Genomic DNA, 18,740 nt, shown 5'->3' on the forward strand with positions numbered 1-18,740 from the left:
ATACATGCAAGATACTTCAAAATACATAATTGAAATATTAAAATATTCCGAAATACGGAATAATCCGTTATCCAAAATTCTCCTGGTCCCGAGCATTTTGGATACGGTATACTCAACCTGTAGTAACACATTAGTTTCTTTGATGCTTTACAATCACCTCCATCTGCATCGTTAAGACTTCTTTTCTGTTTTGAAAGCATGGGACACACAAATCCTGTTGTTAAAAGAACACAGAATTAGAAAATGATGCGATACCAACTAGCAGATACTAGATGTGGTTTACCTAACTCGGACCTCAGGACCCCACACAGTTAATGGTTTCCAGATCACCTGACTGCTACACTCGTTATTCACTGACACATTCAAAAGATCTACAGATGGAGCTAATTTTTTCCCTAGATTATGTGAAATATGCAAAACGTCCAATGTGTGTGGCCAAGAAGACAGAGTTTGAGAACCTGTGCTATAGTCAATATGCAAAAACATACCTGTTGTATGAGAAAATGTCTGTTCCTGCAAGTTGTTGTGGATGTGAAGAGACGTTTCAGGCTTGGAAATCAGAAACGTGAATTGCTCACACTCAAATCTTTCACTAAGGTGAATTCAGAAGAGCACCTAGACAAGTAATACAATGGTTAAAGGAATGATTTAAATAGACCTTTCGGTACTTGTGGATTATCATGGCTCCCACGATGGCCATCGTATGCGAAAAAATCGCATCGCATGCGATTTGATCGCATACGATTTGATCGCATACGATTTTTCACTGAAAAGCATCCAAATGCATTGGAATTAGTATGAAACATGTTCAATGGCCCTCAAATGGCATTTTTGAGGCTGTACCACCCCCACTATCAACGCAAACCCGAAGCGTGGCGAGCGCAGCGGTACGTGTCCTACGACCTTTTCATACCCCCACAATCCACGTCGGCGTGGAGTTGAGAATAGAAAGTGTGGCAAGCCCGAAGCGTGGCGAGCGGACGCGGATACCTTTACAGGTATCCGCGTCCCCTCACGGGCTTTACAGGTGTCCGCGTCCGCTCGCCACGCTTCAGGCTCGGTGGCTTGCTGCGCTCGCCACACTTTCTATTCTCAACTCCACGCCGACATGGATAGTGGGGGTATGAAAAGGTCGTAGGACGCGTACCGCTGCGCTCGCCACGCTTTGGGTTCGCGTTGATAGTGGGGGTGGTACAGCCTCAAAAATGCCATTTGGGGGCCATTGAACATGTTTCATACTAATTCCAATGCATTTGGATGCTTTTCAGTGAAAAATCGTATGCGATCAAATCGCATGCGATGCGATTGCATGCGATTTTGACAAAAACTGCAAAAATCTGTAAAAATCGCATCGCATGCCACTATATATGGCATGCGATGGGAGCCATGATAATCCACAAGTACCGACTTTTCTAACAGATACCAGTCTTATACCCCGCTTACAAGCGCTACAGTGGCTCCCTTTTATGTTTGGACACATAAAATTTAATCATCCACTGTTTGTGGCCAGTTGGTTTACATTAAATGTGACATATGTAATAAGCCTTCTTCCACAAAAAATGTAAAGCCTGATTCATATTTCTATGCAAAGCTAATGGTCATTCGTGTTATCATTTATCAATTTACTGTGCATGCACCCAAGTACTTTTCCAATGCCAACTGCAATCAGGTAAAATATAGTGCTATGGATTATTGGAGTGAGAAGGGTCCCAAACCAATATCTTGCCTAGGGAAGCGGTACATCTGTCAGAACAGACTTATGTCTACAGTCATTAGGTTGGCCCCCGGAAGGTCGACTGCCCCCAAGGTCGACATGGCTAAAGGTTGACGTGACTTAAGGTCGACATGGGCCAAGGTCGACAGTCATTAGGTCGACATGAGTTTTTCACTGTTTTTTTTACCCGAATCACAGTCGACATGGACACAGTTGGAGTCGAATCGCAGCCGCTCGCTATGCTTCGGGCACGGTGCCTCGCTGCGCTCGGCACACTATTTTATTCACCCACCACGCCCTAGTGGATGGTAGGGCATGAAATACCGTCTGTCGGCACATGGCTCAAAAAACAGTGAAAAACTCATGTCGACCTAATGACTCGACCTAAAACCATGTCGACCTTAAGTCATGTCGACATTGAGCCATGTCGACCTTTAACCCTGTCGACCTTGGGGACAGTGACCTTCCGGGGTCGACCTATGTCTGGTCTGACAGATGACCGTTTCCCGTGTCAATGTAAGGAATAAAAGAAGAATGTTATCTATCTACATATATCTCTACTAATATATATTTAGCTACCAGTTGTCCATAGCAACTAACCAATTTCAAGTTTATGATTAAGTACCTTCTATTAGTTTATTATTTACATATTAACAGTTACTAACAAACATATTCAGCAGCACATGACAGAGAATATTTCAACATTCACATGAGTTTAGAAGATAATAGACAGAATCTGATTGGTTGCTATGGGCAACATCCCATCTTCGGTTCAACTCCCAACTTAAAGTCCATACACATCGCTGCGGGGAAAGCCGCTCATTGTTTACACACCGAGCGCTTTCCCCCTGCCCGCCGCCGACAGAGGGGGGGGACTCCTCTGCATAGCGCTATGCAAGGTCGTCCTGTAAGCCGTTCATCTGCTGGTATAACCAACTGATGAACGGCTTTCACGGCGATGATGCAGTAGCGCGCAGCAGCGCTCACCGCCGGGCCATACACACTGTGCAACTTTGAGCTGAAAGACGCTCAAACCCCCTGTTTTGAGCGACTTTCAGCTCAAAGTCGCCAAGTGTGAATGGGCCTTAAGTCAATTTAATCATAATAAAAGAAATCTGGACCAAGATGAACCAGCACTGCACACCTGTCACTATAGAGATATCTTCCAATACTGATTTGTTTTTTAAATTAATTTGTTCTTGCAAAATTCAGGGTGATATCCTAAGGCAGTGGTAGCCAACTCCAGTCCTCAAGAGCTAATAACAGTTCATGTTTTCTAGAACCCCATATTTGGTGCACTCATATTTCTCAGACACATTTTAAAAGATCCGCAGGTGGAGCTAATTACTTCACTTATGATTCTGTGAGGAGAGCTACCTGGAAAACATTAACTGCTGGTAGCTCTCGAGGACTGGAGTTAGCTATCCCTGTCCTAAGGTCTTAAACTCTGTATACATGGAGCAATGTGAACACTGATCTATTTTTTACATCATGTCGCTCAGTGGCTACATCGCTCAGTGGCTACATCGCTCAGTGAACCGTTTTCACCGACAACCAGCAATGGTCATTGATGAAAACAGAGTCACTGCCTGGGAAGCCGCTGGTCGCAGGAGCATGCTCCTGGCGACCCTCGCCTTGTATGCATGGGGATATGTCACTAATTTTATGGAATCACTAGACTTACAGTTAATGACGTAGTCATAGGGTTTTCTTGTGTAGGTCTCTGGTCTCTCGGAGACTTGGACACCGTCCGATCCGTGTGCGCAGTGCAGGTGACGGGGGCTCCACGATTCCTAGGCAGGTGTCGTGATGAAGATTCAATGTGACCTGGGCTGAGCAAAGTGTGTGTGAAGGTCTGACTCCTTGACCTACTACCTTTTTTGACTATGACTCTCTGAGACGGTCACTAGACTCCCTTCAGTGACAGTCTGACTATAATGGTGGTGTGGGAGGAGGAACTGCAGTATTGTCCAATTATTCACTGTGGTACTACTGGATTTGGTGGACTGGATGGGTGGTCTGAGGGTGGCTGAGCTTGTGCCTCCTGAGCTCCTAGACTGCTTGCTTCAGTCCAATCCTCAGTGGGGAAACGGCCACGGCCTAGGCCTATGGTGGTGAAATTGCTATCTGCTAATGATAAGTATGTGTAATTACTGTAGGTAACACTAAACGGTACTTATGTAGTATCTGGGCTGCCGATTTTTTGATTGTATGCCTTAAGTTAAGGCATACAATCAGATGCGATGCGATATCGCATCGCATACGATGCGATGCGATGCGATGACCCGATTTTTCCATAGGATTCAATGTTAAAATGGACTGAGTCCATTTTAACATGGAATTCAATGGGAAAAAGGGGTCCTTTTCATACCCCTACTATCCAAGTGGGCATGGAGTTGGATATAAACCTGTGGCGAGCGTAGCGAGCCACCAAACCCGAAGCGTGGCGAGCGGACGGTATTCTGTGTCCCCTCGCGGGGCTCGCTACGCTCGCCACGCTTCGGGCTCGGTGGCTCGCTACGCTCGCCACAGGTTTATATCCAACTCCATGCCCACTTGGATAGTAGGGGTATGAAAAGGACCCCTTTTTCCCATTGAATTCCATGTTAAAATGGACTCAGTCCATTTTAACATTGAATCCTATGGAAAAATCGGGTCCATCGCATCGCATCGCATCGCATCGCATGCGATTTGGTCGGGTGCGATGCGATGCGATGGACCCGATTTCAAAATCGGCAGCCCAGTTACTACATAAGTACCCACTAAACTAACCACATTCGCTGATTAGAGAAAAGATGAAGGTTGCAGCCACAAGATGGAGTTCTACCATGATGGAAATGTATGTAGTCTGTGCAGGAACCTGTAAACAATAAATAAATAGGAAACAAGTTTTACTTGTGCTACAAAAAAATCACATACGTATTTCTGCTTAAGGTGCATACACACTTGGAGATTTTCATTTCAATAGACTACGCCAAAATCTCTGACAGGTATATCTGTCACCAGTCTAGTGTGTACACACGGAGCTATTTTCCCAAGGAGCAAGAGATTTTCAGGAGGAAAAAGAATTTGCCTCATATAAAAGGATATGTACATAATGGGCGGGGTTTAAATGTCAAGGGTTGGAGCAGGAACCACTTTATTCAGCTTTTTTTTGATATTCGGGCATAATTCAGAACTGATTGCTGGGCTACGTATGTCCAGAGCACAGGTGACAGGAATCATGTAAACGCAACCCTGCCCATAGAAATCCAGGATATGTGCACAGGTATGATTACATTTGCAGCCTTGTCAACGTCATAGCTGCATTCCAACAACCTAAACACCTGTGGCAGTGTGTGGCACTCACTGACTCACCACACAGCTGCAGCACGGTGGGTGACTAACAGAGAGAGACTGACTGCCAGTGCCAGGCCCCCCCATGCCAGCCTAACCCCCTCTCCTCCTGACCTGTAGCCTAACCTTCCCCTTCTTAGAGCCAAACTCTCCCCTGGGCCCTCTAGTGGCCTAAATTTTAAATGATTGCTATGGCTGCAATGCACCCATTCCCATCAACCTAAAGAGAACACTGACAGTGGCAGTGTCACAATCACACACTCACTCACTCACCACTGTCTATGCTGCATGGCGGTGCGTGTTTGACGGTCTCTGACGTCACTGTCTCATGCGGAGGCGAGCGAGCCTGGCGGCTGGAGGAGATTCACTGACTGCTGTCTGCCAGCCCACTGCCCAGGCCATAGAGTATATAGCTGGCTAATAATGGTAGTGGTGGATGGACTGAGGCGGGCTGGACTCTGGAGGTTGGCCTGGAGCCCTGGCTGCCCTGGACTGCCTGGGCCTGCTGGACACTGTCTCCCTGTGTAGCTCTGAGCTCAGAAGCTGGCTGGTGGTGGACCGACTGAGGCTGGAGCGGTGCCCTGCCTGGACTCTGTCTCCTGGACAAAGGCAAATTAGGGTGGTGCTGGAGTCTGGACTGTGTTTGGACTCTCACTCAGGTAGGCTGCCTGAGGCGAGGATGGGTGATGGCCTGCCTGGGGTGGTGGTGAATTAAGGAGGCTGGGACCTGGGTGGAAAGAGGCCACTGCCTGGACTGTCTGGGGTGCCTGACACTGAGCTGCTGACTGCTTGCCTTGTTGTTGTGTTCCACAGGACACAGCGTGCTGGCTGCACTGCTGCTAGTCAGAGAGAGACTGAGGGCAGTATTCAATGAGAAAATTTGCCGTGTTTTATGGCGAGTTTGTGCTTTTCTCACCTTGGATGGAGACTTTTGCTCTCCAAAAGCGAGCAACCCTATTCAATGTGAAATATTCGCCGTCTTTTTAAGTGATTTTCGCCGTCTCTCTCCGTGTAGCAATTCTCCATCTTTTCATGGAGAGCTGGAATGTGAACTTTTAAACTAAAAGGTTTTTTCTTTTAATTTTGGTGTAAAAAAATCAGGGTTTTTTTCTGTGAAGGGGCATGTTATTTTTATTCATGTGCTTATAGCACATGAATATATATTAAATTTTTTTTAAAAAAAAAAATTTTTTTTTTTTTTTTTTACACAGAGCAGCCAGCAGGGGGCCGGAGCGCTCGAACCGCTCATTAGATATTCATATATTCACTGCATCCGATCATTACATATGCACGATCGGGTGCAGTGAATACTGGGTCCCCCGCTGGCTATAGGGGGGGGCAGCTTGTGCTGCCTGGGTCCCAGGGAGCCGCCTCCCCTCCACATATGTTCTGGGGCAGCCAGGGAGACTTTAATCTCTCTGGCTGCCACCGTCCCATGGCTCCCTGCCAGCTCCCTGCCGCAGACGCTTGTCCGCTGCAGGGGTTAAGACTCGCCGCGAGTGGCGGCGAGTCTTAACCACATTGAATAGAGGGAGCAGGAGAGGCAGCGAGCCCTCCGGAACAGGGCGAGTGCATGGCAAGAGAAAAAATCTCTCGCCATGCACAGAGAATATTTGTCATTGAATACTGCCCTGAGGCTGGAGTGTGTGTCAGGTTGAGCGCGCAAGGTAAATCGGGAGGAGTCTGGTGGAGTGCGGGAGCCTGGGGAGGTTGAGTCAACACACTGTCTATGTGTGTGTGTCCGTCCGACTCCCTTCTCCCAGTGAGCGCCGCGGCGGAGTGACTGACAGAGTCACTCTGCGCCGCCCCCAGGCCGCTCGTCATCCATCAATCATGATGGACATGGCTGCCGCCAGTAACCCACGACCAGCCCGGCGCCCTTGCTTCACCGCTGCTAACAGCGCCGGCAACCAAGGGAGTGGGGACAGACACTCATTCCCGGACTAAATATAGTCCGGGAAAGCCACCCGTCCAGAATCCGGACGCCGGTATAAATTACCGGACTGTCCGGAGTAATCCCGGACGGGTGGTAACCCTAGCGTCGCTGCACAGGTGTCCTGGGTGGAGCTATGCTCAGTGTATCAAGAAAAAGGAAAACTAAACTATTCGTTTAACCTTGACATCGATGGTGGGGAAACCATCTGGTTCTCCCCTATCGATGGCAAAACTATTTGACATCGGCCATCAATGTTTCTAATCATCAATGGTCGATGGCCATCCCTACCTCTGTCCCTCCTTCCTCTCCCTACAAGTTGGGAGGTATGCTTCCGCATTAGTGCACATGGTGCAAACAAAGCGGAGTACGCGCGGCAGCAAGCAGACAACCGCTCAGTCACTGGTGCAGTGGTGGTCACGTGACACCGGGCAGCAGCAGGCCAGCAGCACGTGCACAATGTTTTGGTGCGTTCCTGTGACGCGGGCCTCCAAGACCGGCCATGACCGCGCCGGTACCCTGTGCGCATGCGCGCTCCTGACAGCGGTGGGAGGAGGAATAATGCGAGGAATAGCACACGGGAAGCGGTGCAGGTTCTTGACCCAGCGATCCCTTCAGTGACACCGGCCTGGCCGATCAGGCCCCACTGACAACCAAGTGAGCCGCAGAGAAGGGACCCGACATGTCACAGACAGCAATGTCAGAGACTTACGGTACGTGGGCCGGGCTCCGGGGTGTACGTTGTATATGACTTGCTGCAGCTAGTGTCCCTGTGTTACCTGTGGGGGTCGGGGGTCACATTGCTGCCGACGTAGCTGCACGCTGTGTTCTATTGTGTGTGATCCCGATGTGCGGGGAGAGGGCAATGTTTACGGGTGTGCTGCCTGTCCCACCACGCAGCTGCTCCGGTCTGGCCGGAGCTGGGTGTGGGGTAGGAAGGGGGGCTAGGGTAGGATGAAGCGGGTGTGCCCCGATGCTGGGGAAAGGAGAATATGTAGGACTATGCTGTAGCCTTTCTCTCTGGATATCCCATCTACAGACTGGGAGACACTGAATGCTCCCTCTCGCCTATGGTAGGGTTCTCCATCTAGCCGCAGTCAGTGCGGGGCTGTCGGTGGGGGTGCAGGAATGTGTAGGTGTGTTTAGTTGCTGAAAGTAAGACGAGGCTGAAGTTGACTTCTTATTCGAGCTCCAGCTTCTTATTTATTTATTTATTTATTAACAGTTTCTTATATAGCGCATACATATTCCGCAGCGCTTTACAGAGAATATTTGAACATTCACATCAGTCCCTGCCCCAGTGGAGCTTACAATCTATATTCCCTACCACATATACACGTACACACAGACATTCTAGGGTTAATTTTGTTTGGAGCCAATTAGCCTACCAGTATATTTTTGGATTGGAGGAGGAAACCGGAGTACCCGGAGGAAACCCACGCAAGTACGGGGAGAATATACAAACTCCGCACAGTTATGGCCATGATGGGGATTGAACCCATGACCTCAGCGCTGTGAGGCAGTAATGCTAACCATCCGTACTTATTCATCTTATTCAGAACAATCATTTTTACGAGGGTTAATGAATCATCGACCACAAATTTGACTGCAGAAATCAACACAGGGGGGTCACGTACATATAACCCACTAGCAATTTCTTTTGACCAACAAGGTTTTGGGCAGAAATTGGGCACTAAAGTGGGCATAGGTCCCAGATGTCATCATTTTGAATAAGTAGCTGGTGTCCTGCAAGGGTTAAACAGCATTGGTCAAAAAATATTACACTGGAAACCCGCACAGGGGGGTCACTTACATATGACCCACTTGCCATTTCTTTTGACCAACAAGGATTTGGGCAGAAATAGGGCAGTAAAGTGGGCATAGGTCCCAGATGTCATAATTTTGAATAAGTAGCTGGTGTCCTGCAAGGGTTAAACAGCGTTGGTCAAAAAATCTTACACTTGGAATCCACACAGGGGGTTCATTTACATATGACCCACTTGCCATTTCTTTTGACCAACAAGGATTTGGGCAGAAATAGGGCAGTAAAGTGGGCATGGGTCCCAGAATCATCATTTTGAATAAGTAACTGGTGTCCTGCAAGGGTTAAACAGCGTTGGTCAAAAAATATTACACTGGAAACCCGCACAGGGGGGTCACTTACATATGACCCACTTGCCATTTCTTTTGACCAACAAGGATTTGGTCAGAAATAGGGCAGTAAAGTGGGCATAGGTCCAAGATGTCATCATTTTGAATAAGTAGCTGGTGTCCTGCAAGGGTTAAACAGCGTTGGTCAACAAATATTACACTGAAAACCCGCACAAGGGGGTCACTTACATATGACCCACTTGCCATTTCTTTTGACCAACAAGGATTTGGGCAGATATAGGGCAGTAAAGTGGGCATGGGTCCCAGATTTCATCATTTTGAATAAGTAGCTGGTGTTCTGCATGGGTTAAACAGCGTTGGTCAAAAAAATTTACACTTGGAATCCACACAGGGGGGTCACTTACATATGACCCACTTGCCATTTCTTTTGACCAACAAGGATTTGGGCAGTAATAGGGCAGTAAAGTGGGCATGGGTCACAGATGTCATTATTTTGAATAAGTAGCTGGTGTCCTGCAAGGGTTAAACAGTGTTGGTCAAAACATATTACACTTGAAACCCACACAGGGGGGTCACCTACATATGACCCACTTGCAATTTCTTTTGACCAACAATGATTTGGGCAGAAAATGGGCAGAAAAATGGGCATGGGTCCCAGATATCATTTTGAATAAGTAGCTGGTGTCCTGCAAGGGTTTAACAGCGTTGGTCAAAAAATATTACCATGGAAACCCGCACAGGGGGGTCACTTACATATGATCCACTTGTCATTTCTTTTGACCAACAAGGATTTGGGCAGAAATAGGGCACTAAAGTGGGCATGGGTCCCAGATATCATTTTGAATAAGTAGCTGGTGTCCTGCAAGGGTTAAACAGCGTTGGTCAACAAATATTAAACTGGAAACCCGCACAGGGGGGTCATTTACATATGACCCACTTGCCATTTCTTTTGACCAACAAGGATTTGGGCAGAAATAGGGCAGTAAAGTGGGCATAGGTCCCAGATTTCATCATTTTGAATAAGTAGCTGGTGTCCATACACACTGGGCGATTTTGAGCTAAAAGCCACTGAAAACGCCAAGTTTGAGCGGCTTTCAGCTCAAAGCCGCCCAGTGTGTACAGCCCGGCTATAAGCAGTGATGCACGCTCCCACATCATCGCCGGGAAAGCAATATATATGTATCATCCCTCATCTGCTTGTATTACCTTTGTGGTAGGGATGGCCTTCGATGGCAATTGGCCATAAACTATGCTAAACTATTTTTACATATCTTTGGTCATCCATTGTGTTTGATTGGCCTGTGGGCCAATCAAAACACGGGGGGGCAAGTGTCGGGGGGCGGAGCTATGCTCAGTGTCCCTAAACTTTTGAAGAAGGAAAAAAAAAGCAAAACATTGTTTTGCTTTTCCGTCGATGGAGGGAAACCATCTGGTTCTCCCCCCATCGATGGCAAAAGTATTCAACATCGGCCATGAACCATCAATTATTTGGAATTATTATTATTATAATTTTATTTATAAGGCGCCACAAGTGTTTCGCAGCGCTGTACAAAGGAACAATACAGGGAGACCAAACTTGGCATAACATTGAATAAATAACAAAAATACAGTACAAATAAAGAGCACCACAGTTCAATACACATTACAGCTTAAATGTAAGTAGTAAGGACCCAATTAACATACAACTAGAGGCTTGAGGCCAATGATGGAGATGAGTATGAAGATGGTCACTGAGTGTTGGAGTAAAGGAGAGCTGTGAGTGAAATGTGAAGAGAAGTGGGCTTTGACAACAGGAGGGAAGAGGGCCCTACTCGGAGGAGCTTACAATCTAGTAGGAAGGGGAGACAGACAGATTACAAGAGGTGCAAGCGAGGGGGTGGTGGTTAGATAGCAGGATGTAAACAGGCAAGGGGTCGGAGAATCAGCTGGTTTATGCAGTGGAAGGGTACGCTTTGATGAATAGGTGAGTTTTCAGTGCCCGTTTGAAGCTTTGCAAGGTCGGGGAGAGTCTAATGGAGCGAGGGAGTGCGTTCCACTGAAGGGGTGCAGCACGGGCAAAATCCTGTACTCTAGCATGGGAAGCAGTGATCAGGAGCATGGGAAGCAGTGATCAGAATCATCGATAGTCGATGGCCATCCCTACTTTGTGGACGGCTTTGCATAGCCCTGTGCTATGCAAAGCTGTCCACTCCCCACTGACAGCGCCGGGCAGGGGGAAAGGGGCTCAGTGTGTATGCACTGAGCAGCTTTCTCCCCAGCAATGACATCATTGTCCATACACGCTGGGCATAATCGCTCAGCCAGTGTGTATGGACCTTTAAGGAAGTAGCAGCTTGAATACCCAAAACACTTTAAGTGATACATGGTCATGTGTTGGAGTTTTAAAATCCATTAGAATTATGATTTATTCTGGATTGAATGCTGTTATATTTGAAATTGGAGAAGAGCATTTGTTGTCCATTAATTATACAATACACTATATGGCAGGGCTCGACAAATCCCGGTCGCCATGGCCAGCATTGCCAGACCTCTCCTACCAGACAGCGACGGACACCTGATCAATACACCAACAGAGACTGAAATCACATTGATTCAAAAACATATACTTTAATATGGAGTTGGTCCTCCTTTTGCAGATATAACAACTTCCACTTTTCTTGGAAGGCTTTCCACAAGATTTCAGAAGCATAGTAAAAAAAAAAGTTGCAAGCATAGCATTTAGGGAGGCCAATCCTGGGATTGGAGTCTACAGTCCCAGGTTTCTTGTTTTTAAGGGCTCCATACACTTGTGAGATTTTGTGAGATTTGACCTAATTCAGGTGGATTGAGTCCATTTATCTGACAAGATCTGATGTGTAGGACACAATGTTCAATCCTGTGCCATTGGGTATAACCAAGAGATTGAAAGAGATTGATCCTCCTGCACATAGGATAAATCTCGAGTCAATCAGGTCCAACTTGTTGAGACAATATGTTGGACAAGTGTAAGGGGGCCTTAAGGTGGCACATGTGCAGAATTTATTTATTTTACGTTTATTAGCTGCATTTGTTAGCCTCAGACACTGTGTGGAGTGACCCCAGAGGTCATGCTGTGCAACCTGTCCCTTTAGCTCCATCCACCCGCCAGTCACTAAATCAGAGGATGCCAGATCTGTGTGGCAAGTGACAATAGTGGTGTGTCACACTAGCAGTGCCTGCACTGTGGCCAGAGGGATAGCTGCCACCCTACCCACATCCAGTCCACATCGAAAGAAAGTGATTGGGCCTGTTTGCACCTGCTCTGCAGTGCCAAAGGCTGTGCTGCACTACTATTATGAGAAGTGGACTGACTTGCTCGGTTTGCTGCTGTCTGGACCTGAAGTAAAGCTGTTTATACTCCTTTCACATCGCAAATGCTGGGTCACACTTGGGATTCGGATATGGGTCCGTCCCGGGAGCGACCTGGCATTTGTATGGTTTTTGCTTCCACAGCGACCCAGTAATAAGCTGGGTTGCTGACATCCATCGGGGGTGGATCCGGTGGCGTGTCATCAGAGGGCGGATGAGGGTTGCTGGAACTGGGTTGTAGGTTTTGGTGCTTTTACACCACACCTCGATTTGGCAATAACCCAGGTCAAGGATGCGGTATGAAAGGGGTATTAGGGCTCCCTGTCATGCTTTCTCCTGTTCTTGGAGTGGAAGCCAGTGTCTGGGGCAATCGGTGAATGATGTGACTAGGCTGTGAGGTGGGTATTTAAATTTCAGGGAGGAGGGGGGGCATAATTTATTTCATAACTATCACTGTGGTAAAATTATTATTTTTTTTGTATTTATTTTTTTTAAATTGAGAAAATACCCTTTAGTATTGGCTTTCCTAATAGCATTGTTCACAATATCATGGTATGCTTAAACATTACTATTACCCTTCACTGGAGATAAGGGGGCTAGACCAAACCCTCAAAAACATCCCCATACCATTATTATTTCTCCACCAAGCTTCACTGTTGCCATAATGCAGTCAGGCAAAGAACGTTCTCCTGATATCCACCAAACCTAGACTCCCATCTGACTGCTAAACAAAGAAGCATTATTTTTCACACCACAGAACACATTTCCACTGCTCCCACAGTGAAATGTCAGTGTGCTTTACACCACCCCATCCCTGCAATGCTTGGCATTGGACTTGGTGATGTCTTATATGCAGCTGCTCGGCCATAGAAACCATTCCATTAAGCACCAGCCACACAGTTTTTGTGTTTACATTAATGTCCTTCCCTCCTCAGCTCCACCTATACGGAAGTCCTATTTGGGTCCTTCCTTTCGCGGCAGTCCCGAGCATGTTCGTGGTCGCCCCTCGAGGTGCCAGCATTCAGTCCAAGGGTGGACATGGTAGAGCTCGTCCCTCTGCCTGTCGCCAGTAGTCCAAGCTTGCAGAAACAGTGGCATGACGGGATTCCGGCCAACATGGGATCACCATTGGCGGGTTTTCGGCTCTGGAGCTTTCAAATGGCCTGGTCCTACCGGAAGACAGAGCCCTCGACATTCAGATGAAGGTTGGTGAAGTTTTGAGGCTGCAATAGGTCTCCGTGCACTTGTGTATTTGCCTGTTGGGTAGATGGTGGCGGCCTTAGAGTCTCTGCAGTTCAATCTCTTTCACTCATGACAGTTCACCTGCAGCTTCGCCTGCTGGTGCTGCTGTCGGTGCAGACTCGAGGTTCCCTTCTCTAGAGCCTGCAATTGATAAATCTCCAGGCCGGTCAGAGATTTACGGTTTGAGATTGCATTGTACTGACGACAGATGCCAGTGGTTCTCGACCACGGGGTCATTGGTCCGCACAGTAGTCCTGTCTGACAATAAACATATTGAAACTTTGGGCCATTTGTTTCCACCCATTCAACTCTGTCAGAATCGCTGTAGTGGCTCTGGATTCGTCATGTCAGGCCTTGTTTTCTGATCTTTTCCAGCTCCTTGTGGATGCTCCCTGGCCTCTGCTGCTTTAAGAAGATCTTCTGCAGCAGGGTCCGTTCCTCCACTACGACTTAAGCCCTGTACACACATATCGATTTGCTTTTGATTCAATGTTAGATTAGATTTTCTATTAGATCTGGCATTAGATCTTTCCATTCAATTTGGCATTAGATCTGTACTTTTGCATTAGATATCGAATTTGACATACATTCATGGTACATTTGTACACATTCGATTTACTAGATCGAATTCGATAGTTCCTTGGCTGCAAAGTAGATTTTTCTGTTAGATTTTGTGAAAACAGGAGCGCGCATCGAATCGAATGTAGATCAAAAATGACACAAAAAAACATTCGATTTAGTTTAGGATTCCATTCGGTTTTGCTTCTTTAAGCAAAATCTAATCGAAAATTGGGAAAAATCAAAGCATGTGCACGGGGCTTTAGTTTTGACAGGGTGGCTGTTGAAGACAAGATCCTGAGACAAAAGGGCATTCCAGAGTCTGTTATTTCCACGATGCTTCGAGCTTATGTAGGCTACCCTACTTCGACTTTTCGGTTGGCATGACTGCTACTTTTTCCTTAGAAAGATTTGAATGATGGTCTTCGTCTGTCCTCACTCAAGCTGCAGGTGTCGGCATTGTATATTCTTTCAACGTGGGTTCCGGTACAATCCTTCCTCCAGGGGGTCCTATGAATTCAGCCACCATTTCTTCTACCAACGGCTCCATGGGATTGAAAGTTGGTTTTTACTTCTCTACAGTCTTTGTTTGAACCTTTAGAGTCAACCGATCTAAAATTCTTGTCATGGAAGGCGGTGATTCTTCTTTTGCTTGCCATGTTTCCAACTTGAGCGTCGTATCTCATTTTTCATGATGATCGAGGGGAGTGGAGTGGAGCTTCGCACTAATTTGGCTTTTCTGCCAAAGGCAGTGTTTTCTTCCTATATAAACCTGCCCATTGTTGTTCCTTCTTTTACTCAAGGATTTGTGTGTACCTTATTCTTTCAACATTGTTGAGGCACCGTATTAAAGTGGCTCATACAGCGTCTTTGTGCAAGTCAGTTGTTTTGTCATTTTTGAGGAGGTTAGGTGTGGAGTGGCCAGTGTCCAATCTGACTTTGGCCCATTGGATCAGGTCCGCTATGCATCAGACTTTTTTGTAAGTACTCTGCCGCCTCCTACAGTGATTACAGTACGTTGTGGGTTGCTCTTTAGGGGTGCCTCTACTTTTGCTTCATCATGGAGCCAGCTGGTCTTCTCTTCATACCTTTTTATTTGTTTTTACTAATTTGCGACCTTTGCTTCTACTCTTGGTTGCCTGGTTTTGAAGTGTCAGCAGAGCTCTCCCGTCTGTAAGGAAAAATTTGGGACATCCCCAATGTAAGTTCCTTCCATGTCTCCTGCTGGATGAAAGCGAAAATAGGATTTTGTTACTCACTGATAAATCAGGAGTCCACATAAGACACTGGATGCCCTCCCTGAGCTGCTTCCAATGTTTGTTATGTTTTCAATGTGTCATTGTTCTGTGTATGTATGTTGGATGTTTTTCCTCCTTGCCTATTGGCTGCTTTTGGCCCGGTTTCGAAGACTGAGGGCTTGTTGCACTTCGAGGTAGGTGGAGCTCCACACTTCTAAAATATAAAGTGCCAGCTCCAAGTGAGCACTCATCTATACTATATTAATAAATTCTATAGTAATATCAATCCCTAATAACAAACGGAATAAAATTTAAATCCTTGACTAGTCTCCATGTGTGTGCGCATACGCTATAACTAAACTTATTACGGTACTAATTCGTTTCCTTAACCCTTTGAGTGCCAACATCCATGTTGCTCACATTTGTTTATATAAATGCAAATAAATAATAATAAATAATTTGTAAAAAAATATATATATTCCCTATATAAGGTGAACATTACAGGTCATTATGTTGAATAAAAATGCTTGGCAAAACACAGACTTGCCAAACTGCTTCTTGTAGCTTGGCGCAGTGATTTATAAAAAAAAACAAAAAAAAAAACTTCCTTAATCTGTTTTTCATGTTTGTAGAGGCTACAAAGCCTTTTAGGAAAGAAAACTAATAATCTAAATATATGCTTCTTAATAATTAAATAGTTATTGATACCTAGTAGTTCACAATTGTCGACAAAGATTGCATTAAAAGCTTTATTGTAGATGTAATTGACAGGAAGCTGAAAGCTTTGCAGCTCATAACGTTGTCATTGCTGAAGGGTAAATTGACCAGACAATGCCCCGGATATTACTTTAATGGAAAATATTAGCAAATATACAGTAGTCTACATGTACCACTGGCATCTGTGCAGTGGTCTTCGTGTCATGTCATGTGAATAGAACAAAATTTTAGTTTTATAGGAAATTATAAGTTCTGTTTTTAACTCCTCAAACAAGCATAGTGTAAAATAATTAGCTATTGTGTTACATGTTTTCTAAAGGTGCCCATACACTAGGGATCAGATCGGGCCGAGAAATAGGGTGAAAAGTGGCCAATTCGCATCTTTGACATCCAATCCGATGTGCATCAAGTCGGACGTGCCGCACATAAGATAAATCGAAATGTGCAGCCACCAGTGCGCATTGCGGATGCATTTTGGCACCTACGATTTATTGCCAACAGGGGTGTCTTTCAAACTGCTCACTCAAGAGAAGGTCGGTTATAAAACACATGTTTTAATATAAAACAATGGAGAAAAGGTAGAGCAGGTCTCGACAAACCCCGGGCGCCAGGTCGCCACGGCGACCAGATTCTGCTTCCTGGTGACCAGATTTTTGTGGGGAGGAAGCAGAATCTGGTCATGGCCGAGCAGGTCCGCCGTGGCTATATGTCCGCTAGAGCCGGCATTGCAGTACTGCAGCAGCCCAGCCTCCCCAGCACGCAGCAGCTTCGGCTGGTTCACCCATGTACCCGGCTAACGGCGCTGTCAGAGCCCGGTCTCCCCCGCACACAGAAACAGCAGCAGCTCCGGCTCCTCTTGCGGCTGGTTGACCCATGTACCCAGCTGCCGGCACTGTCAGAACCCGGTCTCCCCCGCACACAGAAGCAGCAGCAGAACCAGCTCCTCTTCCGAGTGGATATGCACCATATGTACCCGGCTGCCACTGTCAGAGCCCGGCCTCTCCGGGTGTAACTGGCCACCGCCGCTGCCACTAACCCCCAGCTGCTGTCAACAAGCACAGCATGTTTACCCCATTGGCAATGAGCAGATTAACCCTTAGCAGACCATGGTAACACCATAGCAACAAGCATATTAACCCCTGGCACTGCATGTTAACCCCATTGGCAATGAGCAAGTTAACCCCTGGCAGACCATGGTAATCCCATAGCAACAAGCATATTGACCCCTGGCAGAACATCTTAACCCCATTGGAAATGAGTATGTCAACCCCTTGCATCAAGCGTGAAACCCATAGAAACGAGCATGTAGGTATAAGCGGAACTTATGTGGCATAATATGTAATTACAGCCGTTTTTTGGGGGGCGCGCCTTCGGCACGCACTGTCCCTATTATTAGTTTATCTGGCTCCTACATTTTCATCCTGTTGTTAAGGTTGCTGCCTGGGCACAGAGTAAAACTATAGGAGGCAGGGAATAGGAGGTCAGGCGTGAGCCCGTAGCCGGGACCGCCGCTTAGGATGGCCACAGCGAACCCTACTCTGACTCTATTGAGTACCCCGGGCAGATGACAAACCCCTGCAGGAACTAGGCTTCACCTGTGGCCGCGTTCGAAGGAGCGAGTTAGGCCCGCTCCAACCTCAAAGCAGCCAGTTCTTATGGATGGACAAAGGGTGAGCGATCGTCAGGGGTAACTCAAGAGGAAGATCTTACTAACGGGCCTGACTGTAATGTACCCCTGTCTGCCGGCACCGGGCCAGTGACGGGAATGCGACCCAGTCGCAGGCACAAGAGACAAATTATGGGGAATCTCCACACACAGAATGACAAGGCTAGGAAGCGAATCCCCAAAACTAAACAAGGACAGAAAAGGGGAGGCCCTGCCTATAAACAGAAAGTATAGTGGTCAGGCAGAATAACTTAAATAACTGGTAACTACCAAAGACAGGAATCTGAGCTAAGCCCACGGCGGGTCGAAGTCCTGAACCCCAAAAAGGAACTAAACAAGATGGCTGAACAGCCTAATTACAAAAGAGCTAGGCAGCTCTCCAAGGAATGAACCAGGCTCCACAGGAGCACTTACAGTACGTGACCCAGGATGTGATGCACCAGTGGAACTGGGCTGGGGCACAGAAGCTGAATACTGCAGGCTTGCTCCCACCAGGAGATGCTGGCAGGATGCCAGAACTCGAACCTGGAGGGAATCCGGGGGCTGTGCGCGGACGCTGAGCCAGGGACTGGGATCAAGCTAAGAAAAGCTAAAACCGCCGCCTGTGCCCAGCAGACGCCGGCTCTTTATTCAAAACTCGCGCCGCCTGGCTGACGTCAGCCGGCGACGCGGGGAGCCGCCGGGTGGAAGTTCGGGGACGTTGCCTAGCAACGCCACGACGCCCGGCATCAGAGCGAGGCCTCAGAGAAGCTGCCCGGGACCGCCCCCAGCGCTCACACGGCTTACGACATCCGGCGGCTGTCCGGGTGCTGGCGATCCCGGACAGCGGCATCTGACACCTGGCTCCTAGATTTTAAAGAAATTGGATGGGAGGGACCTTCCCTATCTTTGGATTAC

At 47.2% G+C, this 18,740-nt stretch overlaps 1 protein-coding gene and 1 long non-coding RNA gene across 3 annotated transcripts in view; one reads left to right on the forward strand and one right to left on the reverse strand.

Moving 5' to 3' along the window:
• The window catches only part of LOC146062566 (uncharacterized), a 4,036-nt gene extending 33 nt beyond the window's left edge, over positions 1 to 4,003 (reverse strand). Inside the window, exons 1-3 of the long non-coding RNA XR_014471396.1 lie at positions 3,399 to 4,003; positions 489 to 615; positions 1 to 214 (exon numbers count right to left, since the gene is read on the reverse strand). The exon at positions 1 to 214 is cut by the window's left edge and continues 33 nt beyond it. This is a non-coding gene — a long non-coding RNA (uncharacterized LOC146062566). The remainder of the gene's footprint in view (positions 215 to 488; positions 616 to 3,398) is intronic.
• A 3,443-nt stretch (positions 4,004 to 7,446) lies between these two features.
• RAB4A (RAB4A, member RAS oncogene family) overlaps positions 7,447 to 18,740 on the forward strand; it is an 86,433-nt gene continuing 75,139 nt past the window's right edge. The window contains exon 1 of one of the 2 annotated variants that reach the window (XM_083176456.1): positions 7,447 to 7,696. In XM_083176456.1, the coding sequence (XP_083032582.1) occupies positions 7,666 to 7,696 (31 nt within the window). In that variant the 5' untranslated portion in view covers positions 7,447 to 7,665. The remainder of the gene's footprint in view (positions 7,697 to 18,740) is intronic. The other variant, XM_083176455.1, reaches the window with a different exon arrangement.

This window comes from Crinia signifera, chromosome 3 (genome assembly GCF_055691185.1).
Source record: "Crinia signifera chromosome 3, ASM5569118v1, whole genome shotgun sequence".
Taxonomy (NCBI): Eukaryota; Metazoa; Chordata; class Amphibia; order Anura; family Myobatrachidae; genus Crinia; species Crinia signifera.